Here is a 27,955-nt window from a genome sequence, read left to right as displayed (position 1 = left end):
CAAACCAGCCAAAAGATTTAACTGACACCACACCCCTCCTCCCCCAGCTCTATGATTCTGAAATTCTTATGCTGGATACACTTTTAAGCCAGATTTGTTTGGGGCATGTAAATTCAGTTTTAGGTGATGTCAAGGTGATGTCAAAATTCCAGCTAGACATTTTTGAAGAATATTGTTTATTAGTTGAATTCCGGCCACTGGCTCAGTGATAGGGGCACTATCACTGCACCGCAAGACCTCTTCAGCTTACGTTTTTGGATATTTTTCCAGTCAATCTGTTCAGTGATATTATGCTACTGGAGCGGTTAGGACTTGAATTGAGCCTTCTGTTCCAGAGGTAGGGCCACTACTGCTGTGCCACTGCTACTGAGCCACAAGAACCTTCCTCAAACAGTCCACTTTTTTAAATTTCTAGTCAAACTGTTTAGGATATTATTACATACCTCCTGGAGCAGGTGGGACTTGAAACTGGGCCTCCCGATCTAGGAATAGGGACATTACCATTGTATCATAAGAGTCCCAAACAGTCCACATAGCATCCTGCACCTAGTCGCTAACGGTTGCATTATTCCTGATAGGTAACTGAGGTTTACTGCTATTGTAGCTCATGAACAAAGATTTGGTAGACTCCACCATGTCAGAAAATTAATGAGCATGACCTAAAAAAAATGATGAAATCGGTGGAATTAACAATCAAAATCTACTCCAGTCAGTTCGTGAAACCCTGTAGTTATGTCAGCACTTCTGTTTACTATGCCTTCCTTCCCTATTGCCACTTCCCTCTTTGAGATTCCTGTTTGCTCACTTCCTCCCTCTCTTGACATTCCTACTTGTCACTGTACTTGCTCCCAGTCTCTCTTTGAAACTTCAAGATTGCATGCATAGAATATTACAGTCAGTTCAGGCCCTTTGGCCCTCGATGTTGCGCCGACCTGTGAAATCAATCTGAAGCCCATCTATCCAACACTGTTCCATTATCATCTATATGTTTATCCAATGACCATTTAAATGCCCTTAAAGTTGGTGAGTCTATTATTGTTGCAGGCAGTGTGTCACAGGCCCCTAATACTCTGAGTAAAGAAACCACGTCTGACATCTGCCCTTTATCAATCACCCCTAAATTTAAAGCTATGTCCCCTCGTGCGAGCCATCACCATCTGAGGAAAAAGGCTCTCCCTGTCCATCCTATCCAACCCTCTGATTATCTTATGTGTCACCTCTCAACCTTCTTCTCTCTAACGAAAACAACCTCAGGTCCCTCAGCCTTTCTTCGTAAGATCTTCCTTCCACACCAGGCAACATTCTAGGAAATCTCCTCTGAATCCTTTCGAAAGCTTCCACATCCTTCCGATAATGCAGTGACGAGAACTGTGTGCAATACTCCAAGTGCAGTAGTGAGGAGTTGTTAAAAAGATTGAATTTGTAAATAGCTCAGAGTTCTTACATTGTAAAGAGTTAACAAGATGATTTCTGAGCCATTTAGTAGCACAGATCTCATTTTGCTGCAGCTAGTTTTGTTGACATATAAAAGGAAGATTGATTCCAAAAATATTCATTGTATAAAAGCACATTTTAAGGAAGTTTGTGAAATGTTTTAGGTTCCTGTGGGTGGAATAAATGCCACTGCAATAAAAGCAACCCTCCACAGTCATTCTTCCTCCTGGAGTTCCATTTTCTTTGTTCTCAGTGGTCTCTTTCCCAATTTCCAGTTGTACTTTTCCCCTTAGTTTACAGGGACTCTGCATTTCTTTGATCTTCAGACTCCAATTCATACGAGTGTACCTATCTCCAAATTCAGAGGCACTTCATTTCTGCCTGATTACATTTGTTGATGTGAAGAAATTAGTGAGCTATTCTCTTTACAATTCAAACTCCAAGCTAAAAAAAAAACCAAATAAATTTTTTTCTCCCATCTTCTTTAATTTTAAAAGACAGAGCTCCTTAATTCTTCCTATTTTGAACTTGTAAGATTGAAACAAAAGATTCTTGTCTTCAACCATGGCTACAAATTCAACATTTCTCCTATTCAATTAAAATGTGAGCCACAATATAAAAACAAACAGATGCCTTTTTTATCTGTGATAATATAATGTTATGATTCTGAGCTTAAAATCTCGAGGTCCTGAGTTCTCATGTCGTCATAATAAATTATAAACATAATTTAGTCAATATGATCATTTGTGGTCAGCATCTTCACTATGTCAGTGGCTGAAGCTGACATACTTTCTTCTTTCACGCCTCTGGACATGTTCTGTATTTGTATTTTGATTTTCTTTTTGGTGTTGATCCACATTTTACCTTGATATTAGAGCACATATTTATTCTGCACATGGCTTGAAAATATTACCAGGAATATTATGATTTACAGATGTAGCATGTATTGTCAAAATTATTTTAATTCTATCCTTTGATTATTTTTCTATTGTATTTTACCATTTTGTGGATTATGAAACATTTTTGAGCAATTTGTGCCCAGGCGTGCGAATAAAACACGGAACAAACTCATCATGTTAAATCTTGTAAAAGGATTTAAAGCTCATTATTTGAAAATGGCGATGAACATTTAAAATATGTGAGAATACAAAAGCAAACTTATCTCCAGTTGAATCTGATTTTTACTTTTCTGATAGTTTCTTGTCTAGTTTCTGACCCACACATTAATTGGACGTAAGCCAGGAGAGTAATCAAATCAGTTTTGATTTGCAGGAACTAGCATTGCATATTAGCACTTCTTAATTTCTTAGAATAATATCTCAAGTTTCTAATATTTAATAGTTTTCTCCATGGTCAATCTTCCACCTGCTAGTCCTCTTTTAGTCAGTAACTTAGTTTGGTGCGGTAAGGCACATTTAGTTACAGGAAGCCAGGTTCCAAATTTAATGCTGGGAAACTGGCTTTGGCATGAGGGAAAAGCAGAAAGGGGAATTTGGAAGAGGGAGGCTCATGAGCGGTGATAGTGGAAATGGAAGACAGGGGTGGGGCAAGTGGGGAAGTACAAGAAGATGGTGATCAGACTCTGACACCACGAAGGTTGTACTTAATAAAGGTTGTTTCCCAAAATACTACAATACGTATCTCTGCCTGGCTCATAGTGATTTACAGGATACTTTGCATTCCAAGCAGTTGTCATAAAGCTATGTGATGGAAACTAAATTATGGAATGTATGCATGGTACCAAACATGTATGGTGATGTGCGCTGCTTTTAATATATTATGAGTAAGGACCTTGTTTTGAAGGTTTTTTTGATTGAGAGTGGTCTCACCCTGGATAACATTGGAAATTCCTTTTTATTCACTCATGGGATGTGGACATTGTTGGCTGGGTCAGCATATTTTTAAAATTCATTTGTAGGATGAATGTTGGCATTGCTGGCTGGCCAGCATTTATTACTCATCTTTCATTGCTCTTGAGAAGGTGGTGGTGAGCTGCCACCTTGAATTGCTGCAGTCCACCTGCTGTGGTTTGACCCACAATGTCATTAGAGAGTGAATTCCAGGATTTTGACACATTGAAGGAACGGTGATCTATTTCCAAGTCAGAATGGTGAGTGGCTTGGAGGGAAACTTCAAGATGGTGATGTTCCTGTGGATCTCCTTCCCTTGTTGTTCTCAATGCTTGTGGATGTAGTGCCAATCAAACAGGCTGTTTTGTTCTGCATGGTGTCAAGCTTCTTGAGTATTGTTGAAGCTGCACTCATCCAGACTAGTGAGGAGTATTCTATTACACTCTTGACTTGTGCTCTGTAGATGATAGACGGGCTTTGGGGAGTCAGAGGGTGAGTTATATGCTGCAGTTTCCTACCCTCTGACCTGCTCTTGAAGCTCATGTGTTTGTGTGGCGAATCAATTTGAGTTTCTCGTCAACCCCCCAGGGGGTTGATAGTATGGGATTCAGTGATAGTAACATTATTGAATGTGAAGGGGCAGTGGTGATGGTGATGGCCATAGCCTAGCACTGGTGTAGCATGAATGTTACTTGCCACTTGTCAGCCCAAGCCTGGATATTATCCCAATTTTGTTGCATTTGAACATGGGCTGCTTCAATATCTGAAGAGTCATGAATATTGTGCAATCATCAGTGAACATCCCCACTTCTGACCTTATGATGGAGGGAAGGTCATTGATGAAGCAGCTGAAGATGGTTGGGCCAAGGACACTACCCTGAGGAACTCCTGCAGAGATGTCCTGGAGCTGACATGACTGACCTCCAAAGACCACAACCATCTTCCTATATGACACTGACCAGCGGAGAGTTTGCCCTCTGATATCCATTGATTTCAGTTTTGCTACTGCTCTGTAATGCCACACTCTGTCGAATGTGGCCTGGATGTCAAGGACTGTCACTCTTACCCCACCTTTGGAATTCAGCTCTTTTGTCCATGCTTGAATCAAGGCTGTAATGAGGTCAGGAGCTGAGTGGCCCTGGTGGAACCCAAGCTGGGCATCACTAAGCAGGTTATTGCTGAGCAGGTGCTGCTTGATAGCACAGTTGATATCTGCCATAACTTTACTGGTGATTGAGAGTAGACTGATGGGGCGGTGATTGGCTGGATTGGACTTGTCCTGATTTTTATGTAGCTGACATACCTGGGCAATTTTCCACATTCTCAGATAGGTGCTCGGAATGTAACTGTACTAGAAGAGTTTGGCTGGGTGAGTGGCAAGCTCTGGAGCATAAATCTTCAGTATGTTGCTAATGTTTTGTCAGGGTTCATAGCCCATCCCATTTATTGCTCATCCAAAATAGCCCTCAAGAAGGTGGTGGTAAACGGTCTTCTTGAACTGCTGCAATCCATTTGTGTCGGTACACCCACAATGCCTTAGGGAGGGAGTTCTAGGACTTTGATCCTATGAAACTGAAGTAAAGGTGATATATTTTCAAGTCAGGGTGACTTGAAGGGTAACTTGCAATTGATGGTGGTGCTCCCATGTTTGTACTGTATAATGAAATGTAGAGTTGGTAATATGGTGAGAGAAATCAAATAAAGCAGGATTAATTTTTGCCTGCAAAATCTGTCATAGTTCTCATACAGGTGAGGTATACATACATAAACATTAAGAACTGAAATGCACCATACAGCCCCTCTTAGCCTGCTCTGCCATTGAACCAGATTATGGCTGATCTGATTGTAACTTCAAATCTGTATTCATGCCTACCCTTGATAAGTTTTCACTGCTTTTCTTAACAAGAACATCTGTGTATGATTTAAAAATATTTGAGGACTTTTCCTGAAAGGTTACAAAAACTGAGTTCCAAAGACATGACACTAAGAGAAAAGAATTCACCTCATCTCTCTTTTTAAATAGGTGACTCCTAACTTCTACAATAACTGCATTTCTACATTTTCCCAAAAACCTCATCTGTCCTGTCAAAGACCTCTCACGGCTAGAGGAAGAGCGCCTCATCTTCCGCTGAGGAACCCTCCAACCACAAGGGATGAACTCAGATTTCTCCAGTTTCCTCATTTCCCCTCCCCCCACCTTGTCTCAGTCCCAACCCTCGAACTCAGCACCACCTTCCTAACCTGCAATCTTCTTCCTGACCTCTCCGCCCCCACCCCCACTCTGGCCTATCACCCTCACCTTAACCTCCTTCCATCTATCGCATTTCCAACGCCCCTCCCCCAAGTCCCTCCTCCCTACCTTTTATCTTCGCCTGCTGGACACACTTTCCTCATTCCTGAAGAAGGGCTCGTGCCCGAAACATCGATTCTCCTGTTCCTTGGATGCTGCCTGAGCTGCTGCGTTTTTCCAGCAACACATTTTCAGCTCTGATCTCCAGCATCTGCAGTCCTCACGTTCTCCTCAAAGACCTCTCGCGATTTTGTGTTTCCGTCAAGTCATCTCTTACTCATCTAAACTCCAACACATGCAAGCTTCACTTGTCCAATCCTTTCTCATGAGACAACAGGCCCACTCCAGGTCAGTGAACTTTCCCTGAATCACGATGGGATCCTTCCTTAAATAAAATGACAGATGTCATGCACAGATGTAGACATAACAGTGTCTGATATAACTGAAACATAACTTCCCACTTTGATATTCAATTCCCATTGCAATAAATGATAACATTCTGTTAGCTTTCCTAATGACTAGCTACATCTGCGTAGTAATATTAGCATATAAGAGCCCAGGCCTCTCTACATATCAGAGCTCTGCAAACTTTCTCAATCTAGATAATCTGCTTTTCTTTTAGTCTTCCTGCTAAAATGGACAATTTCACATTTTCTGCATTATAGTCCACTTGTCACGTCTTTGCCCTTTCACTTAGCCTACCTATATATATTTTTTGTGTAGCTTCCTATGTTCTCTTAACTTGCTTTCCTTTCTTTATGCTGTCAGCATATTAAGCAACCATATCCCCCTCCATCATACTTTTGTATAAACTTGTGAACAGTTGAGATACCCATCTTGCTGACCTGTTTTTAAAAGAAAGCACCAATGATATATCTCCAGTTAGCTAGGTAATCCTCTGTCTGTGTCAATGTGCTATCCCTTTCTGCAATAACCTTTTGGTATAGCAGCTTATCAGATTCCTTCTGGAAACTGAAATACACTACTGTCTCGGAGGAAGTGAGGACTGCGGACGCTGGAGATCAGAGTCAAGAGTGTGGTGCTGAAAGAGCACAGCAGGTCAGGCAGCATTAAGAATGAGGCTTGTGGGCCAGGGGGCTGAAAGATAAATGTCACTGCTTCTCGTTTATCCATAGCACATGTTATCTCCTCAAATAACTCCAATAGATTGGTCAAACCTGGTTTCCCTTTCACAAAACCATTGGTGCCTGATTTCTTTGAACCTGTCCAAGTGCCCTGCTGTAACTTCTTTAATAACAGCTTCTGTCATTTTCCCTATGCTAGATGTTAAACTAACTGGTCTGTAGTTACATGCTGGTGTCTCCTTTTTTGAAGTGAGTTATGTTCACTAACTTTCAATCTAATAGGATTTCCCCGAAGCAAGGGTGTTTTGGAAAATTAAAACTAATCCGTCATCTATCTCACTAGCCTCTTCTTTTCAGATTCTAGAATGAAGTCCATTAGGACCCAAGCACTTGTTGGTCTGCAGCTTCAGCAGTTACTCTGTGTCACGTCTCTGTGATTCCTCTGAGTTCCTCACTTTCATTTCCTGAATTACCACCTCTTCTGGGATGTTAATGGTGTCCACTATATTGAATACTAATGTGAACTAATGTTTCTTCCTTTTTTTTATCTTTTTTGAATATCCTCTCCATTTTTCTGATCTGTCATCTGTCATTGTGCAATTATATGTCTCTTCTTTTAGTTTTACACTCCTTTTGACATTTGTAGTTAACCACTGATGGCAAGTCTGTCCCTTGGAATTTTGCTTAAGTTGTTGGAAAGTATCTATTGAGTATACAGATATCTGCATAGTTGACCTGTCCTTTGATCCAAATAGCCAGTTTACTTTAGATTGTTTTCATGCCTCATAATTCCTCGTATTTAAATTTTTAATGAAGGTTTAGACCCATTTATCTTTCCCTGAAACAGAATGTAAAATTCATTAATATTACACTCACTGCTATATAGTGAGGATCTTCACAATGCAATCATTAATTAATCCTATATCATTGCATAATACAAGGTCTACTCCAGTCAACTCCAGAACATGATGTTCAAAAAACCTATTCTATTAGAAAACATGTAGTAATACCTCATCTGATGGTACTTTTGCCCACCTGACATTTCCAGTCTACATGTAGATTAAAATCTCCCGTGACTATCGCTGTGCCATTTTGACAGCCTCTAATTATTTCTTCCTTAATGTTGCACTTTACTATGTGGTTGCTGTTAAGGAGCCTGTATATTCGCACAAGTCTTTTTTCTTTATAATTTCTCATTTCTACCCCAAATTGTTTCCATATATTGTTTTCTGGATCTTGAGTCATTCTTTTTTATTATGGTAATATAGTGATTAATGAACAATGCCACTCCTCCACCTTTTCCCGAGTTTTCTGTTAATTTTAAATGCCTCGTATCTTTGAAGATTCAGGTCTTAAGCAGCAAGTATTTACATTTTTTGTCCGTTGTTTGTATTTAGTTCACGTTAGTTTTTAGAACAAAAAAGTAGTGATATGTAATGGAAAGATAATGTATGTATTCTTTGCTAAGTTCTGGCATAGCAGGTTGTGCATATAACATGCATCATGAACAGTGAGCTTGCCTGAGTGAACATAATTTGCGGTCAGTTTATCAGTCTCCAAACTTCAGTTGTTGGGGTAAAGAGTACACAAAGGAGAATTATTTGGACAGTTTATCCATACTTTGTGGAGGTGTCAGTGTTGGACTGAGATGGGCAAAGTTTTTAAAAAAAATCATGCAACACCAGGTCATGGTCCAACAGGTTTATTTGGAAGTACAAGCTTTCAGAACGCTGCTCCTTCATTAAGTAGCTAGTTGAAGGAGCAGGTCTCCAAAAGCTTGTACTTCTAAATAAACCTGTTGGACTATAACCTGGTGTTGTGAATTTTAACTTTATCCATACTTTGTCATACCTTGCAAAGAGTCACAGGTTCAGAATGGGATTGGAGTGAGTAGTAGTCTGTAGACTAAGTGGATAAAAACAAGGACTGCAGATGCTGGAAACCAAAGTTCCAGCATCACTCTAATCTAAAAAGCACAGCAGGTCAGGCAGCATCCGAGGAGCAGGAAAATCGACGTTTCGGGCAAAATCCCTTCATCAGGAATAGAGGCAGACTAAGTGGGGCCTGGGTAAGACAGAGAACAAGGATTTACAGAAACTGAATTATTCAGAAGGCACAATGTATCTTTCATCGACAAGGATAGAACTAAAGTCCAGAATTTCACGTTTCCTCATCCCCCACCCACCCACGTCATCCTAGGGCCAACCCTCCAACTTGGCACTGCCTTCTTGAACTGTCCTACCATTCCATCTTCCTTCCCAAGTATTTGTTCCACCCTCCACTCCGACCGATCACCACCTCCACACCTGCATCTACCTATCGACTTCCTAGCTACCTTTCTCCCACCCTCCTGTTGATCACTCAGTCCTCCCCATACAGACACGTGCGCGAGCGCACACCCATACACACATACGCATGCACACACATGCACACCTGCTGTGCTTTTCCAGCGCCACACTTTTCGACTAAAGTGCAGAATGTTGACCATAGCATCTTTTGAGCAGATAGCTGTCCAAACTGAAGGGCTGGTGAAAGGAGGATGTGATCGGCAGTTGTCGGGGATTCAGTAATCAGAAATTGAGATTCTTTGTAAACAAGATTGAGAGTACCAGATGGTACATTTTCTACCAGCTATCAGAGTGAGGGCTTTCCTAAGCTTGCAAGTTATTGTGGTAATAATTCAATGATTCTGATCCATGTTGGGACCCAGCAGTGTGGGAATGTAGTAGGTTAGAGGTCATATTTGGAGAGTACCATGAAATAAATTAAGAAGCATGTCCCAGAGGATTGCAATCTCTGGATTATTATCTGAACGTTATAGCTTGAAGGCATGGTTTGAGGAGTTGTGGATGAAACTGAACACAGTATAATAATCAGCGAACACCTCACTTCTGACACTATTGATAGAAAGAAGGTCTTTGATGAAACAAACAAACTAATTGGATCTAGTTAATAAATCTCACAACGAGGTTATAGTCCAACAGGTTTATTTGAAAGCACTAGATTTCGGAGTGTCACTCCTTCATCAGGTGGTCGTGTCCAACACCGGCACCTCCAAGTAGTTGGATCTAGGGCACTGAAATGAAAATAAAATACTGAGGATGCTGGAAGTCTGGAATTAAAATAGAAAATGCTGGCCAAGTGGGCCTGGCAGCATCTGTGGTTTAAAAAACGGCAGAGTTAACATTTCAAGTGCGATATCACTTTTTTTTTCAGAAGTTCCATTCGTTGAATTATTCCTCTTCTACCAACTAACATTTAGTATAAATGTTTAACTCAACTTCAGTTCCCCTCACCTGCCAATCTAATCTTTTTTGATTGAGACATTGACCTCCAACAGTATTCTCATCTCATTTAGAAGGTGAATAGGATTAATGTTCACCTCTGTCATTTCCTGGGAAGATAAGTGCGAGAATAGAATGGGCAGTAAATTCTCTGTAGGCAAGTCATTTTCGGTACTATTTCAGAAATTAGAAGTGCATCATTTGTGATAAAGATATAGATTTCAGGACCAGGATCTATATGAAATTCCGGTTGTAGCTCTGTTTTCTGCAGGCTGGAAAGCAAATTGTTTCCTCCGCATGTACATCTAAGCCTTTATTTCAAAAGTTCATCTGCTTTCTGCAGATGATCAGTGTTATTTAAAAGAACTTGCTTCTCATTGTTTTTTGTACATGTAAAGGAAGATATTTGATCTCCACCTCAGGTTTCATTTATACAGACAGGATCATCACTCATGAATTATAGGAGAAAGTTTTCCTCAGCTAACAATTTATGGTGCTCTTGGAGTTCTGACTATTTTTGTAAAAGGAAGACTTTTTCCTCCTATGTAGTATCTCAATTCATTTTATAAACTTCTTGTGAACACATGCTGTCTCTGCACAGGACGTTGGGAAATCTTATGCTACCTCTTTTTTTTTCATCCTCGGAAGCTTGATAGTAATGTGTAATTAATAATAACTGTGCTTTTAACTTCATTGTCTTTTTGAGTTACTCAGTTCCAATTCTTGTTTAACTTTCACCTGTTTCAGCCCCTTTTGATACTTGAATTCACAGCTTCACCAAGACATTCTATTTCTCTATAATTTATATGGTTTCTACACTGGAAAGACATTTGGGTGTTGCCATAGCTTGCTGGGAAGACACCATTGCAGTCTCCAGCTGCCACTTACGTAGATCAACAATTTCTGAACGTTAAATAGTGGAATGATCCAATTTGGACATAAGCATATCCTTTCTCCTGAATAGCTTTTTAATTAACTTCTTGTCACCATTTTATTACCACTTTGCCTGAGAAAAATATCTTATGGTCCTTGGAATTATCTACTTCTTAGACAGTTACAACCTGGGTGATGGTTTTGAAACTTTCTTGGTGAAATTTGAAATGTCCTATTGCTTTTTCAGCAAATCACCTCACGATGGCCAATCTTATTACGGTAAGCATATTGTTCAGCATTGCTGGTTGGGCACGGTTGGCATCGATGTGGAATTTTCCTGCTGGAATGCAGACAAGAATTGAAGATGGGAATGGCATCCTATTCCTTTGTGGTTGTTGTCTTCTGGTTGTGTTAGTAGACCTCTGATTAATGAAATGGCTTGAGTCTGAGTCAGTGCGCTGACCGCAGGGAAATTCTCTGTCACCTGAAATAAGAAATCTGTTCTGCTAACAAAGTTCAGCCTATCTGATATTCATACTTGCGGAACGTTTCAGAGAACACCTCTGGGACACCCAGACCGACCAACCCAACCACCCCACGGCTCAACACTTCAACTCCCCCTCCCACTCCACCAAGGACATGCAGGTCCTTGGACTCCTCCATCGCCAGACCATAGCAACACGACGGCTGGAGGAAGAGCGCCTCATCTTCTGCCTAGGAACCCCCAACCACAAGGGATGGACTCAAATTTCTCCAGTTTCCTCATTTCCCCTCCCCCCACCTTGTCTCAGTCCCAACCCTCGAACTCAGCACCACCGTCCTAACCTGCAACCTGTCGCCAGCAATATCCATATCCTGTGAGTGAATTTAAAAAAACTGTTTCTCTTGTATTTTGGTGTGCCAATTAATCTTGTGTAGTCTAATACCACTTCATCTTGAACTGAAAAATGTGTTAGAGTATAAGATACAGGAGGTGAAAGTGGGTACTGCAGATGCTGGAGATTAGAGTGGTTCTGGAAAAGCACAGCAGGACAAGCAGAAGCAGCATCCGAGGAGCAGGAAAATCGACATTTCGGCAAAAGCCCTTCCTGATGAAGGGCTTTTGCCCGAAACATCGATTTTCCTGCTCCTCGGATGCTGCCTGTCCTGCTGTGTTTTTCCAGCACCACTCTAATCTTGACTGTAAGATACAGGAGTAGAATTAGGCCATTTGGTCCATTTGAGTCTGCTCCACAGTTTGATCATGACCGATATATTTCTTAACCTTATTTTCCTGCTTTCTTATAACTCTTCATCCCTTTTCTAATCATGAGTCTGTCTATCTGTCTTAAAGACACTCAATGACTTCGCCTCCACAATCATCTGTGGCAGGGTTTCACAGATTCACCATCCTTTGGCTGGAGAAATACCTCTTCGTTTCAGTTCTAAAGCATCATCCCTTCACTCTGAGACTATGCCCTTGAGTCTTATTCTCTTTCACTAATGATAGTATCTCTTCCACCTCCTCTCTATCCAGACTTCTTAACATTCTGTAAGTTTCAATGAGATCCCCCTTGTCCTTCTAAACTCAGAACTGACCTAAAGTCTTCAACTGACCCTCATGTGACAAACCCTTCATCCCCAGGATCATTCTTGTAAATTTTCTCTGGACCCCCTCTAATGCTAACACATGCTTTCTTAGAAACTGTTCACAATATTCCATGTATGATCTGACCAGAGCATATACAGCCTCAGCAGTACATCCATGCCCTTGTATTCTAGCCCTCTTAAAATGAATGCTAACATTGCATTTGCCTTCCTAACTCCACATTGAAATTGCATGTTAACCTGAACAGAATCTTGAACTCAGACTCCGAAGTTCCTTTGTGCTTCAGATTTACAAAGCTTTTCCCCATTTAGGAAATAGTCTACATCTCTATTCTTCCTACCAAAATGCAGAACTGCTTGCTTTCTCACATTGTATTCCATCTGCCACTTCTTCGCCTATCAAAGTTCTTCTGCACCTTCCCTGCTTCCTCAACAGTACCTGTTCCTCAAAGCTTTAATTATATTATTGAATGTTGTCATTTTCAGGTGAGAATGTTGACACTGCTTGAGTGCAAAGGTTTCTTGGACTTGTCATGGTCTGATTTTTGATTTCGGTCTGAAGCAGTGTGGTATCTGCTAAACCATGGTTCCAATGTACTGACTAATCAGGACCTTTTGTATGCTCCTGCAATTTTGATGAAAACGAAGAACTTGCCATCATAGCTGCAGAGCTATAGTGATTGACATACTGCTTTTCTTTCCTGTCTGGGTTTTCTTTCTTATGCAGTTATCTCTCCCCACAAAGATTTATGTTTGACAGAAATCTAACAATCACTGATCACCTAGCTGTGTGGTTTCTCCAACACTTTTTTAGCTTTATCATGGGCTTTTTCTCTTTGCGGATCATTGTTCTGGTAGGCTCTGAAGTCTAGCTCAGTTTCTTGCCACCGCGTTTCTCTTCAGGTTCTATTTGCCCACCCTCCACCTCCTACTAGACTCACCTTGTCTTCCTTCTGTAGCACTCTGCTGCCTCTGTTTTTTTTCTTCCAGCCATCTTTGCCACTTGCCTTTGGTTCTGTGTTTCTGGTCACCATCAGTCACTGTGCTAACATCAGATCTGTGCTATTGTAAGTGAACTTTAAATAATTGTAAAGAATGGATGGTATAAGAGAACATCTTCTGGACCCTTCCTAATCAATCTCCAATTCCTCATAATCTGACATCACTGACATTTTTGGTAGCTGTTCTTAGAGTAGATGTGTAATTAACCCTTTACCTTTTCACGTGGAGAAGTCAGATATTTTCCTTTCTTATGTTAAGCCAGTATTGAGGCATCTAGAATAAACATTGTTGACTTCTTTCTGACTGTGTATATCACTGTGCTCTGGTTCATCTGTCTTACTTGTTGGGCAACTATACCCACGGATGGTAATGGAGAAGTTTCGGACATTGGCTGTAAGGTATAATTAAATGAGACAACTATATCAGATTTTCTTAATTGGTCTATGTCGTACTCTCCTAATTTTGGCACATGTGCCCAAATCTCAATGAAGATGAGTTTGGAGGGTTGACATGGCAGTGTACATCTGGTCCAGAGACCAACATTTGGGTCATCTATCTGATCTTTCTTTTCTTTGACAGTTTGATACAACTCAGTGGCTTGCTAGACCTCTTGAAAAGGGTATTTAAGAATCAAACAAAGTGCTGTGAGTCTGGAGTCCTATCTGGTAGAGCAGATTGAATTAATACAGCAGATTTTTCTTTTCCTAAAGGCTACTGGTGAACCAAATTTTTTTTATTTTAAACACATTCTGATTGTTTCAAGATCATTAATGAAAGTTTTAATTCCTGATATATTTTGCACTTCTTAGAAAAAATTCTCTGGCTGCACTGGTGAGTCTTGAACTATTTCTGCAGAGCATTTTTTCAGGCTTCTGGATTAACAGTCCAGTAATATTATAATATGCTTACATTCCCTTTTATTCAACAGTATCATTTCACTTTTAAATTAAATTTACATCAGTTTTACATCAGTTGTGGGCGGCACAGTGGTTAGCACTGCTGCCTCACAGTGCCAGAGACTCAGGTTCAATTCCCGCCTCAGGCAACTGACTGTGGAGTTTGCACGTTCTCCCCGTGTCTGCGTGGGTTTCCTCCGGGTGCTCCGGTTTCCTCCCACAGTCCAAAGATGTGCAGGTAAGGTGAATTGGCCATGCTAAATTGCCCGTAGTGTTAGGTAAGGGGTTCATGTACGGGTATGGGTGGGTTGCGCTTCGGCGGGGCGGTGTGGACTTGTGGGGCTGAAGGGCCTGTTTCCACACTGTAAGTAATCTAATCTAATTTCTTTATTTGAAAACAGCATTTATTTAACTCCCAGCATTTAAAAGTATATTGTTGCAATCTTATCTTCATTATGTCATATAATTAACTTTACATTGGTATGTTGTGCGCAGTTTTTCAAAGTCATGGTCTTTGAGCTTGAAATATCCACTGGATCTGCCAGAATTTATACATTTACAGTTGGATTTATTGAATCAGTAGAAATTAGGTAACTTGATAATGTGTTAAATGTCACAAGGAGTAATATCGTAGAGGTATATCCTTTGGTTCAACATGAATGATGGCAGAGGATTTTTCACAGTATTTACATCATTGTTAATTTTGAGTAGTCTTGCAGCTATTGAATCATACAGTTTGTTTAATGCAGTTATTCAGAGAACATTGTAGACTGCTGTTGGTAGAGTCTCAAGCTTTGTGCATCTCTGATTTTAATTGCTACACTAATAGCCACCATGCCTTTTAGTTCTTGAGGCTATAAACCCTGGAATTCATTCCCTGAACCTACCTTACTGTCAACCATTTTTTGTCCTTTTTAATATACATCATGAAACCTACCTCTTTGACCAAGCTTTTGGCTATATCTGATGTTTCCTTATGAGATGTGGTTTTTAATATTTTTTAAACTTAATTCTTCTCTGAAGTACCTTTTGAATATTTTGCTACTTTAAAGGCATCGTTTGATTATGTTGATACTGTACATATGTTATTATCAATTTTTTTCTGCAGACAACACTGCTAGATTTGGATGCCTTGGCAAGACATCTTGCTGACTGCATTCGCAGGTTGGTCAACATAAATTTAAAAGCTTTTCTCAGGATTACATTGTTATTGTATTGTTGCATATTTATTTCTTTTCTTTCCCTTCCCCTTTTTTATGTAGCAGGGAAATCCTTGATCAGCAGGATAGTAACATTGAAGATGATGGACTTACAGGACTTCTGCGACTTTGCACGGTGGTCATAAAGCACAAGCCTCCATTTAAATTCTCTCGAGAAGGGCAGGTAAATGAAAATAGCATTTTAGAGTGATAAAGCACAATAAGTGGCCACTTGGTCCAATGTGGATGTATAACCACTTTAATTGAGCAGCCTTGTTTGGTCCTCCATCATTGCTTTACGTTAAAGATCCTTGAAATACATCGTGCTTAAATACCTGTAGAAGTCTCATTCAAAATTATTTATGGAATCTACTTCCACTATCTTATTAGATAGCGAGTTCTGGGCCTGGGCAACTCTGAGTGAAAATGTTCCACCTCCTCTCCCATCTGTTTGGGGGAGTTTGGTGTACTAGGGATATGTCAGTGGACTAGCAGTCCAGAACCCCAGGCTGATGTTCTGGGGACATAGGTTCGAATCTCAGTTTGGCCAATGGTGAAATTTGAATTCAATAAAAAAAACCTGTAATTAAAAGAAGAAGGCTAGACTAATAGTGACCATTGATCGCTGTAAAAGCCCACCTGGTTTTCGGGAAGGAAATCGGCCATCCTTACCCACAGCAATATGGTTGACTTGTAACTGCTGTCTGAGAATTGGGGGATGAGCAATAAATGTGGGCCTGGTCAGCAATGTCCACATTGCATGAACAAATAGAAAACTGTTCCATTTCTGATGAGTTTGAACCAATGACCACTCATGGATCCACGCACCAAAGGGATTTTGTTTTCCCTAACTTGCTCATCAAAACCTCTCTTCTTCAAAAAATGTTGAATAGTTTATTACTTTGTTTTGAAGTAAAAGGATTCTGACTTTTCTAATCTCCTCAAAACAGATGTCCTTGATCTCTGATAACATCCTAGCCTACTGTTTCTGTACCCACTTCAGATCCTTTACATCTCCCTAAAGGATATATTGAAAAAGACCTGGATTGTTTTTAAGTCTCTCATCTTTTAGAATGACCATGTTAGTTTCAGTTCTTTCATCTGTAAATCGCAAAACTTTTTTTAAAAAGTTACATTCTCAAGTGAACTTTAACAATGTATAATGTATCAAAGGTGTGATTTTCCCTGTGTGAGACCATCTGTGCCACAATGGTCAGAATGATTCTAATCTAAAAGATGGATTTACAGAATCTTATATGGATTCATGCAGTTTTTGAGCAAAGCAAAATGTAATTCTGCAAGTACAAATTCACCCCACAAACTTATGTGTTTCAAAGAACTGAAAACTTTTCAAGAAAGGTCAAACAGAAAGTTTTGTGCTGAGCATATAATAAAATTACATGTAAGTTTATGGAGTGAATTTGTACTTGCAGAATTACATTTTACTTTGCTCAAAAACTACATGAATCCATGTAAGATTCTGTAAATCCGTCTTTTAGATTAGAATCAGTCTGATCATGGTGGCACAGATAGCCTCATAGGGAAACTCACACCTTCAATACATTATCTGGGCCAACATGACACCCATTGAAGTTCAATTGAGAATGTAACTTTTAAAAAAGTTTTCCGATTTACATATGAAAGAACTGAAACCAACATGGTCATGCTAAAAGATGAGAGACTTAAAAACAATCCAGATCTCTTTCAATATATAATTTCAGTTACATCACACTGGTAAACAGTTGCTATAAATTCTGTATCTTCCAATCTTATTCTCCACAACCACCTGATGAAGGAACAGCGCTCCAAAAGCTAGTGGTTCAAAATAAACCTGTTGGACTAAAACCTGGTATTGTGATTTTTAACTTTGTACAGCCCAGTCAAACACTGGCATCTCCAAATATTGAAACCAAGTTGGTCATGAGGTAGGGGATGACTAAATCCAAAGAATGAAAAGAAAATTATGGGTGAACTCAGTGAGATTCATTTAGGTTGTTCATCTTGTAATTTTTCAAGTTATGTAAGTATTACATATTGTTAAGAATATAATTCTAGTAATTTATTGGCTAAATTACAAAAATAAGAATGAAATAAATGTAAAATTGGAATAGCCAGCATGTGCAGCCTAATTATAAGAGATTTGCAATTTTGCTGTTGGCAAACAATAGTGTTGTGTCAGTTAGGATGAAGTATGGAGCAAGAATCATATCCATTAAAACGATATTGTTTAAATCTGTATAACCAGTTTACTGATACATATCATGCACATTAGTGTGTTTAGTCAGCTTATTTTGTTTGTGCTTGCTAAATACGGAGATCCAAAGCAATATTTCCTGTGCTTTTATCGTAGGAATTCCTAAGAGATGTGTTCAATCTCCTGTTCTTACTTCCAAGCTTGAAGGACAGACAACAACCAAAGTGTAAATCCCATTCCTCCAGAGCAGCAGCCTACGATTTGTTAGTGGAAATGGTGAAGGGCTCAGCAGAAAACTACAGACTGCTACACAACTGGGTGATGGCACAACACATGCAGTGTAAGGAAGACTTGTAATTGCATTTGGAAATTTTTAAGTGGCTAATTTCAAAGAACTGAGAACTTTTCAAGAAAGGTCAAACATAAAGCTTTGTGCTGAGCATATAATAAAAATAGCTATCAACGGGCTTAGTACTAAACAAAGGTGACGTTAATTGGCTAACGGTTTTATAGAAACGAAGGATCCTGCTTAACAATGTCCCTTGATTTTGAGGGAGCAAAATCCAATTCCACAGTGGTTAATTGTTTTCTTTTGATAAAAAGGGTCATGAGGACCACCAGTCTCTGCTGCGGTTCTGTGGCAACACCCTGACCAATTAGAATCTATCTGCCTGAACTGGGAAGTAAGATTGACAATTAACTCCTATTGTTGCATCTCCATGCTAACAATGGCCATAATAGTCAGCATCTTCTTGTTATGTTGTATAAATTAGTGTCCCTGTTTCTCCCATTTGTTTCTTGCATCCTGGTCCTGATGAATGCAAGATAAAACGTTTTGACTTATTGTCTCCTATCAGCAAAGTATAACTCTTCAATTTGTAACTAGCATTAGAAAAGGTTCCTCGTGAAAGGCGAATAGTTAAAAGTCAAAACTGTAGGATTACAGGTAAAAGTTTTACATGAATTTGAAGATAGGAAACAACAAGCACTTTTGGTGAATTATACAGAGATAGCTGGATGCAATAAGTGTAGTGTCCCAGGTGTCCATATTGAAACCATTATCATTTCTAACTGGCATCAATTAACTTGGGTTCAAGCACTCGAGACAAGTTTGCTAAGTTTTAGTGATTATCCCAAACCAGGAATTGAAAAGAATTATAAAGCAGTTTGGACAGGATGAACAAAGGATTTGGAATTTAATGTAGAAAAATGTGAAGTGCAGCACATTGGGAACAAAAATGGATAATGCATACAAAAATGGTGTAGCAATTAATATGGGTAACCTGAAGAGAAACCTGGAAACTTTATTGAATTTAATATTCACTATTCCCATTCAATTTAGAGCAGCAGTCAGTAAAATGATTTGAATGTTGAACTCATAGCTAAAACAGGGAGAAAGTGAAAACTGCAGATGCTGGAGATCAGAGCTTAAAAATGTGTTGCTGGAAAAGCGCAGCAGGTCAAGCAGCATCAAAGGAACAGGAGAATCGATGTTTCGGGCATAAGCCCTTCTTCAGGAAGAAGGGCTTATGCCCGAAACGTTGATTCTCCTATTCCTTTGATGCTGCCTGATCTGCACTTTTCCAGCAACACATTTTTAAGCTCATAGCTAAAACAGTAGAGTACAGCCAAATGGAAGTCACAGACAATTTGCACAGTTCTCTGATTGATTAAATCACATCCTGAATATGATATCCATGTGCAGTGGCCCAGAAATAATTGAGATTCAATTACTGGAGGCACTGCAGAGAAGAACTTGTACTCTGTGACAAGAATTTGAAACATGAAGAAACACAGAGGTGCTCAACTTTTCATCTTGCCAAAGAAATCTTTGAGACCAATTCCTTTAGAAATATTCAAGTTAATTTTTGACATAAAACTGGAATATTACAGTAAATCATGAGAACAAGGCAGAGAGATGAGCGTTTAATTTGCTAATAAAAAAATTTGTGATTGATGCCTTGACCCTTTGTGTTATCCTCACCACTAGCCTTCCCACCTATTTTTTGTCATCTGCAAACTTGGCGTCAGTATGTTCACTTTCCGTACGTAAATCATTAACATTGTAAACAATTGTGGCACCAGCACTGATCCCTGTGGCATTCTATTCGTTACAGGTTACCATCTGAAAATGCTCCCCATATCTCAAGACTCTTCTGTTAGTTAGCAAATCACGTATCCATGCTAACGTACTAACTGTAACACAATGTAGTTCTATCTTCTTAAGTACCATAATGTGTGGTATTTTATGAAATGCCTTCTGAGAATCCAAATATATTACATTCACTGTTTTCACCTTATCTGTTTTGTTTGTTACATCCTCAAAGAATTTTAGTAAATTTGTAAACCATCATTTCCCCTTTGTGAAGCTATGCTGGACTTTGCATGATCATGTTATATATGTCTACTTACTATTATATTGTTTATAATAGATTCTAACATTGTCTTTACAACAGATGTTAGGAGGCCTGTCTCCTTTTCCTTTTTAAGTAAAGGTGCTACATTGGCAGTTCTCTAGTTAGAGTCATAGAAATGTACAGCATGGAAACAGACACTTGGGTCCAACTTGTCCATGCTGACCAGATATCCTAATCTCTTTTGCCAGCATCTTGCCAATTCCCTCTTAAACCTTTCCTATTCATATACCCATCCCAATGCTTTTCAAATGTTGCAATTATACCGGCATCCACCACTTCCTCTGGCAGTTCAGTCCACCCATGTGTCATCCTCTGTGTGAAAAAGTTGCTTCTTAAGTCCCTTTTAGATCTTTCCCCCCTCACTTTAAAGGGGTACTAACCATACCCCTTTAATACACGTCCAAATCATTTTAATAAATGACACCAAGCAGTGGACCCAGCAACGATCCTTGTGGCACACCACTGGTCCAGTCTGAAAAGTAACCCTCCACCATCCTTTGTCTCCGACCTTCGACTCAGTTCTGTATGCAAATAGATTGTTCTCCATGTAATCTAACCTTGTTAAACAGTCTACCATGAGGAACCTTGTCAAATGTCTTACTGAAGTCAATGTCGATCACTACCTTCATCAATCCTCTTCATTACTCCTTCAAAAATCTCAACCAAGTTAGTGAGACATGATTTCTCATGCACAATGCCAGTCCCTAATCGGTCCTTGCTTTTCTATATAATGTAAATCCCTTCCCTCAGATCCTTTCCAACAAGAAGTCTGGAGCTTTTCCTGAATCTAATGATGCATGGAAGATTACTGCCAGAGTGCATTCACTATCTCTATAACTGCTTCCATTAATGTCCTAAAATGCATTCCATTAGGTCAGGGAATTGATTGGACTTAAACCCCTTTAGTTTTCCTAGCACTGCATGTTTAGTGATAGTTACATGTTAAATAGGACTGAGTCAGATCTGCTTCATCAAGAGGAGGCCATGCCTAACAAATCTGTCAGAATTCTTGGAAGAGATAATGAGCAAGTTAGACGAATGAGAGGTTGTGGGCGTGATCTATTTGGGTTTTGATGGCCTCTGGCAATGTCCCACATAGGAGGCTGCTAAATAATGTAAGAGCCCTTGGTGTTGGGGCAAGATCTGGCATGGGCTGGAAATGTGTTGCTGGAAAAGCGCAGCAGGTCAGGCAGCATCCAGGGAACAGGAGAATCGACGTTTCGGGCATAAGCCCTTCTTCAGGAATGGGGAAAGTTTGTGATCTCCAGCATCTGCAGACCTCACTTTCTCCTCAAAGATCTGGCATGGACAGAGGATTGGCTGCCTAGCAGAATCAAAAGTCCCATGACACAGGATTGTAGTCGGATAGGTTTATTTGAAACCACAAGCTTTCAGAGCCCCTGTTTCTTCCTTAGGCAGTAGTCTGTCACAGAATTTATAAGTAAAAGATCAAAGGGTTATAAAACTTGTGCAAATGTATTGAACAAACCTGGATGACTGTTAAGTCTTTAATCAGTTAGAATGGAGGTGCAGGTTTCGAGTGATTAATATGCAAATCCCAGAATTTCTTTCAAGTCACTGCCCCAAGATATCAGGTTTTATCAGAATAAAGGTGACACCCTGGTCAAACAATGTATTTTAGAAGTTTGTATCTGTTTTATTTCCAAAGTAGGAATTTATAAAATGCCACATTGACTGTCAACGGATCATATGCTTTTTGAATAAAATAGTGTATCTGCAAATTCATTGTTTCATGTCCCAAAGTCCGCCTTGGAGGGCATTTACCCAAAGATTTGTGGCTGAATGTCCTTGAACGCTGAAGTGTTCCCCCATTGGGAGGGAACACCCATGCCTGGTGATTGTTGCTTGATGTCCATTCATCCATTGTCATAGCGTCTGTTTGGTTTCACCAATATGCCATGCTTCTGGACATCCTTGCTTGCAGCAAATGAGACAGACAATGTTAGCCGAATCACATGAGTATCTGACGTGCACATGGTGGGTGGAGTCCCCATTTGTAGTATTCATGTCTATGCTTTGACATGTCTAGTAGGAGTTGTCATGATAGCATTATATGGTGTGTTCGATGTCCTGAAGGCTGGGTAGTTTGCTGTGAACAATGGTCTGTTTAAGTTTTGACGGTTGTTTGAAAGCGAGAAGTGGAGGTGTAGGGAAGATCTTGGCAAGGTGCTCCAGGCTGCAAAGAACACTCACACACTTTCTCTCTCAAGCGCCCATGCTCTCTCACACACTCCCTCACATTCTCACTCTCAAGCACAGACACACATCCACTCTCCCTCACACACGCATACGCGTACACTCTCTCATACACATGCATTCACATACACATCCTCTTACATGTGCTTGCTCTCCTGTGCACGTACACGTACACGCGCACCCACATGCACATATAAATCCATGAGGTGAATTTGCATTTGGAGATTTGTATTTGCACATATATTCTATTTTATTCAAAAAGCACATGATCTGTAGACAGTCAGTTTACAGATTAGATTACAGATTACATTACAGTGTGGAAACAGGCCCTTCGGCCCAACAAGTCCACACCGACCCGCCGAAGCGAACCCACCCATACCCCTACATTTACCCCTTACCTAACACTACGGGTAATTTAGCATAGCCAATTCACCTGACCCTGCACATCTTTGGACTGTGGGAGGAAACCGGAGCACCCGGAGGAAACCCACGCAGACACGGGGAGAACGTGCAAACTCCACACAGTCAGTCGCCTGAGGCGGGAATTGAACCCGGATCTCTGGCGCTGTGAGGCAACAGTGCTAACCATTGTGCCACCGTGCCGCCCACAAATGTGGCATTTTATAAATTCCTACTTTAGAAATATAAACAGGCTTAAAACATGGCCTCATGCCTAAAATACATTGTCTGACTAGAGGTGTTACCTTTATTCTGGTAAAACCTGAAGTTATCTTGGGGCAGTGACTTAAAAGAAATTCTGGGATTTACATATTAATCCATCTAAACCTGCACTTCCATTCTAACTGATTAAAGACTTTAATAGCCATCTAGGTTTGTTCAATGCATTCGCACAAATTGTAATACCCTTTGATCTTTTACTTATAAATTCTGCAACCAATGTATTCTCTCTCACGAGCTGCCTGAGGAAGGAGCAGGGGCTCCGAAAGCTTGCGGTTTCAAAAAAATCTGTTGGGCTATAACCTAGTGTCATGTGAGTTTTCATTTTATCCACCCCAGTTCAACTGGAACCTCCACATCATGACTAGCAGAAGGCAGAGAGTAGGGATCAAGAGTTCTTTTTCAGGATGGCAGCCAGTAACTGTAGTTTCACGGAGTTCCGTGTTGGTAATCTGGATGAGGAAACTGAAGGCATTGTTGCTAAATTTGCAGGTGACACAAAGATAGATGGAGGGACACGTAATGTCAAAGCAAATACACTGCAGAAGGACATGGGACAGGCTAGGGGAGTTGGCAAAGAAGTAGCAGATGGAATAAGTTTGGTAAGTGTGAGGTTATGCACTTTGGTAGGAACAATAGAGGCATGGACTATTTTCTAAATTAGGAAAGGTTTCAGAAATCTGAAGTATAGAGGGACTTGGGAGTTTTAGTTTAGGATTTTCTTAAGGTTCAGTTGGCAATAGGGAAGGCAAATGCAATTTTAGCATTCATTTCAAGAGGGCTCGAATACGACAGCAGAGATGTACAGCTGGGGCTGTAGAAGGCTGTAGTCTACCTCATTATGTTCACTGTTTCCGATGGGATCCTTTACTCTGGCATTATTGTAAGAAACCCGTCTCATTATTCATCACCAAATCTAAAATAGTGTGTTGAGGTGGCCGACTACTGGAAGTTCGGGATCATTTTTGTTGACAGAACATATATGTTCTGCAAAGTGCTTGCACAGTCTGCATTTCTCTTTGCCAATGTGAGCAGTAGAATAGATTGAGTGAATTGTAGGTGAATTGCTGCTTCGTCTGGAAGGTATGTCTGGTGCCTTGGATAGTGAGGAGAGGAGAAGTAAATGGACAAGTGTTGCACCTTCTATGATTGCAAAGGAGAGTGCTGTGAGGGTGTGGAGAGGTGTTTGGAGTGGGTTAGAGGGAACGATCCCTGCAAAATGCTGATAAAAGGAGAGTAAAATGTGTGTCTGGTGTGTCTAAATTTGAAGACTGAAAAAACTGAAAGATGAAGAAGTTCATTGCAGACTGCAAAAGGATTCGCCCCACTTCTGTTACTCAGATGTTAACAGAGATGGACTAATGAAGCTTCTGGGCAGTAGTCATGACCAAAGTATTGATGGTAGAAGATTAAGCAGCGAAGGTGTCATTTAGCCCAAAGGGAGATGACTGGATTTTACTCTGTTAATGACCATACCAGACCAAGAGTAAACGTAACATGAATGTTACCTTCCACTTACCTACCTAATCAGAAATGTTAGCCAAGTCCTCCTACCCATTAAAGGTTGTCTCTGAAGTTGGCCATGCTGTACAAACGTTCTCAATGTGAATAGAATGTTGTCCTTTTGCATACTTCCAGCTGCTTTATGTTCAGTAGCAAAACATGCATAAAATTATGCTCTGGTGAATGCTCCAGCATTGTTGTTTTAAGTATTAATACTATGGGGTAAATTTTATCTTGCCTGAATTTTCTCATCCTCAGCATGTTCTACCTTTGCATATTTTAGTTTTCAACATTTCACAGACATTGCTGGTGGCTAGAAGCAATGTCACGTTTATTTTTTTTAATTCTCACTTTTTTCTAATAGAAATTCTCATAATGCTTCAAAGACAAAAAGTTAGTATTGTTTCTATAATGTATTTGATCTCTAAAAGAAGAGAGCTTAAATAAAAGATAAAATTATGATTTGTGATGCATTTTTCATTGAGTTGTACAAGTTTGGTACAATTTAATATGAACTGTGGCAAAATAATTTTGAATTAAACTCCACTTTTTTTCTAATATAGCATCTCATGCACCATACAAGTGGGATTACTGGCCTCATGATGATGTGCGGGCTGAGTGTAGGTTTGTAGGTTTGACAAATCTTGGAGCGACCTGTTACTTAGCTTCCACAATCCAGCAGCTGTATATGATACCGGAGGCCAGACAGGCCATCTTTACGGCTAAAGTAAGTACTGTTGAAAAATGACGTCTAATTCATATATGTAATAACTTGAATCTGTTGATTAATCTATCAAGAATTAATCCAAAAGTTAAAGTATGTTAAATGAAAGAATGTTGTTATAAGCAGTAAAATTTGCAGCGACCACAAATGTACAGCAAGTGTTCCTAGGACAAAGATGATGCTGCTAATCAAATCACTGCTAATCAAATCACTGCCCATCACTGAAGACTATTATATTTCCCCTCTAGCTGTGATGATTGAAATACTATTAACAATGTGAAATTTATAACTTTAGAAGGGGTTCAGCTCAATAGGGTACAATGTTTATTCCATTTAGGGTGTAGGTTTGCTCGCTGAGCTACAAACCTTGCAAAAAGATTATTCCATTCATAAGACTCGATGATTGACCAGATTGTTTGGACAGGAAAAATATAAAGCAGCTGTTCCCTCTTAGTTCAAGTGTAAATAACAAGGAGGCAAAATTGTAAAGTGAATGGCAGGAGGTTTAGAGGGGATTTGAAAAGTTTTTTTTCATCTAGAGAGTGGTGGGAATATGGAATGTATTGCCTGGGAAGGTGGTAGAGATGAGAAATCCCTTAACTTTTTAAGTACGTCGATGAGCACTTGAAATGTCATAAAGTTCCAGCATATGGGCCAAGTGCTGGTAATTGGAATTAGTGTAGATAGATTGGTGCACACTTGATGGGTTGAAATTCCTCTTCTATTTGACTCTATATGAGTGATTGTGGCTTGGTAGTTTTATTAAATTTGCATCACTGTATTGCTAAAGTATTCCTACACGGTACTCTTCATATGTTCTAAGGCATTTTCTTCCAGCCTCAGCATAATTGTCTAGTAACCCTTCTTCATGAGTAAAAATAGGAACAGTTTAAATAATATTGCAATGTTCCAGACGTTAACTGGGATTGTTTCACTCTCAGGCAGACATGTTTGGGCAGTTAATTCAATTTGTTTCCATTTAGTTTTGATGGATTACATATCTAGCTAATTAATTCAGGGAAGTGATTGTTTCAGAATCTCCATGTTTGACATTCAGCTGCACATTCACATAGGGACCACAGCAATTTATTTAATGTGTGCATGAGCATTGTTGTGGTAGCATCTGCTTATGCACAGATGCATCTTGCCAAAGGAGGGTCTGCTGTGACATGTTGGGGATTGTCTGCGCAGGCAGTAGTCAGCTTTGCCGCTCATCTTGCCATTGAGGGCATACATTCTGAAAAACTTTTAAATACTTCATTTGTTATGGTTAAACGTAAATTTTAAGCTCTTCCGTGATTTTTTTTTTCCCCCTTTGATTTTTCCTTGGAAAAGGCAGATAATACTGTTTGCCTCAGGATTGAGATTCTGACAGTTCAACAATGGAATTTCACTATTTGAAATGATCTTTTGACAGCTACAGTGTTTTGCTTTATTTTTCATGTGTATGATCAGACACTGGTTTTTTCCTGTTTGTATCTGATCTCCCCTACATCTTTGGATTCTGGAGAAACATCAGCAGATTGGAAAACTGCCAATGTGACACTGCTACTCAAAAGGGGAGGGAGGCAAAAAGTGGGTAACTATAGGCATATTAGCCTAAAAGATATTCCTGTTGAGGGAGAATGCAGTTTGGCCTAGGTGAGTTTGTTCCTGCAATCAAATCTTGTGCATGGCACATGTTTAGATTGATTTGTGAAGATTTTGAGCTGCTGGTATATTTAAAGCCACAATTGTCCATTCTACCCCTCTCAGGGGGAATTGTAGAAGGAGATAATGAAATCTTTTTTGTTTGTGTTAGAACTAACCTGATTAAATTTGAAAGGGAGTGAGAGCAATTTTATTTGAACATATCGCCTTGTGCCATCTATTCAATATTAGTGTCTGTCCATGTGTTCTACTATTAATTTTAATGAAGAATGAATGAGAAATTAACCTGTTTTTGTGTAGTAGTGCCAGTATTCTCTGAAAGCTAATGCTGGTAAGCTGTCTAATCTTAATTTTTTTGGAATCGTTTCAATTTATTTCTTAAACTTTTAACAGTAAGTTCCAATTTTTTTTTTACTTCAAATTATCTTTATTTAAAATGTAAAGTGAATTATTAAGTAGGCTGTACACAATACTTGGGTACTTGATTTACTTGGCAATTTTCTTTTTATTAACTTCCTGTTTGTTTCGAGTTCCATGTGCTGTTATAACTGTTCAGATGTCTTGAGGTGTCAAATGTACCTGCTTATTGTTGACATATTTTGATGAAAAAGTTGTATCCAAGCCTGCTGTGCAATGACTTAATATGGTCAACTTGATGGTTAGTGTTGAAGAAAAGGCAAGGAAGAAACCTCCATAGAATAGGCAAAGCAGCCAGAACGTTTTTATCAGTTATCCAAGTGCTGGACCATTTTCCAAATGTGCAATAGTTAAACATGTAAGCACTGAACTCTTGCATGGGATATAATTTGAATTAGTTGTATTACATGTCCTACAAAACTTTTGACAAATTTACACAAAGGAGATTGAAAAACATTGTTATAAAAATAGATGGAAGATGAAAACTGACTGAACATAGGCATATAATAGTTGTTTCCCTGTGAGGCAGTCTAGAACGGGAATTCTTAGTTTTAGGGTAACAGATTTAAATCAGAGGTGAGGAGGAATTATTTCCCTCAAAAGGTCATGGATCTACAGAATTCACTACTCGGTGCATATGACAGCAGAACACTGA

The 27,955-nt window shown here is 39.6% G+C and overlaps 1 protein-coding gene across 6 annotated transcripts in view; it reads left to right on the top strand.

Moving 5' to 3' along the window:
* usp34 (ubiquitin specific peptidase 34) overlaps positions 1-27,955 on the top strand; it is a 381,006-nt gene that overhangs the window by 232,414 nt on the left and 120,637 nt on the right. For 5 of the 6 annotated variants that reach the window (XM_087991429.1, XM_043696074.2, XM_043696076.2 and 2 more), the window contains 4 exons: positions 15,410-15,465; positions 15,564-15,684; positions 17,851-18,034; positions 25,073-25,236. In XM_087991429.1, coding sequence (XP_087847555.1) covers positions 15,410-15,465; positions 15,564-15,684; positions 17,851-18,034; positions 25,073-25,236 — 525 coding nt within the window. The remainder of the gene's footprint in view (positions 1-15,409; positions 15,466-15,563; positions 15,685-17,850; positions 18,035-25,072; positions 25,237-27,955) is intronic. The other variant, XM_087991428.1, reaches the window with a different exon arrangement.

The sequence above is a fragment of the Chiloscyllium plagiosum genome, unplaced genomic scaffold, assembly GCF_037043375.1.
Source record: "Chiloscyllium plagiosum isolate Xiang-an unplaced genomic scaffold, Cpla_swu_hap1 HiC_scaffold_10, whole genome shotgun sequence".
Taxonomy (NCBI): domain Eukaryota; kingdom Metazoa; phylum Chordata; class Chondrichthyes; order Orectolobiformes; family Hemiscylliidae; genus Chiloscyllium; species Chiloscyllium plagiosum.
This window is presented reverse-complemented; position numbering and strand designations above follow the sequence as displayed.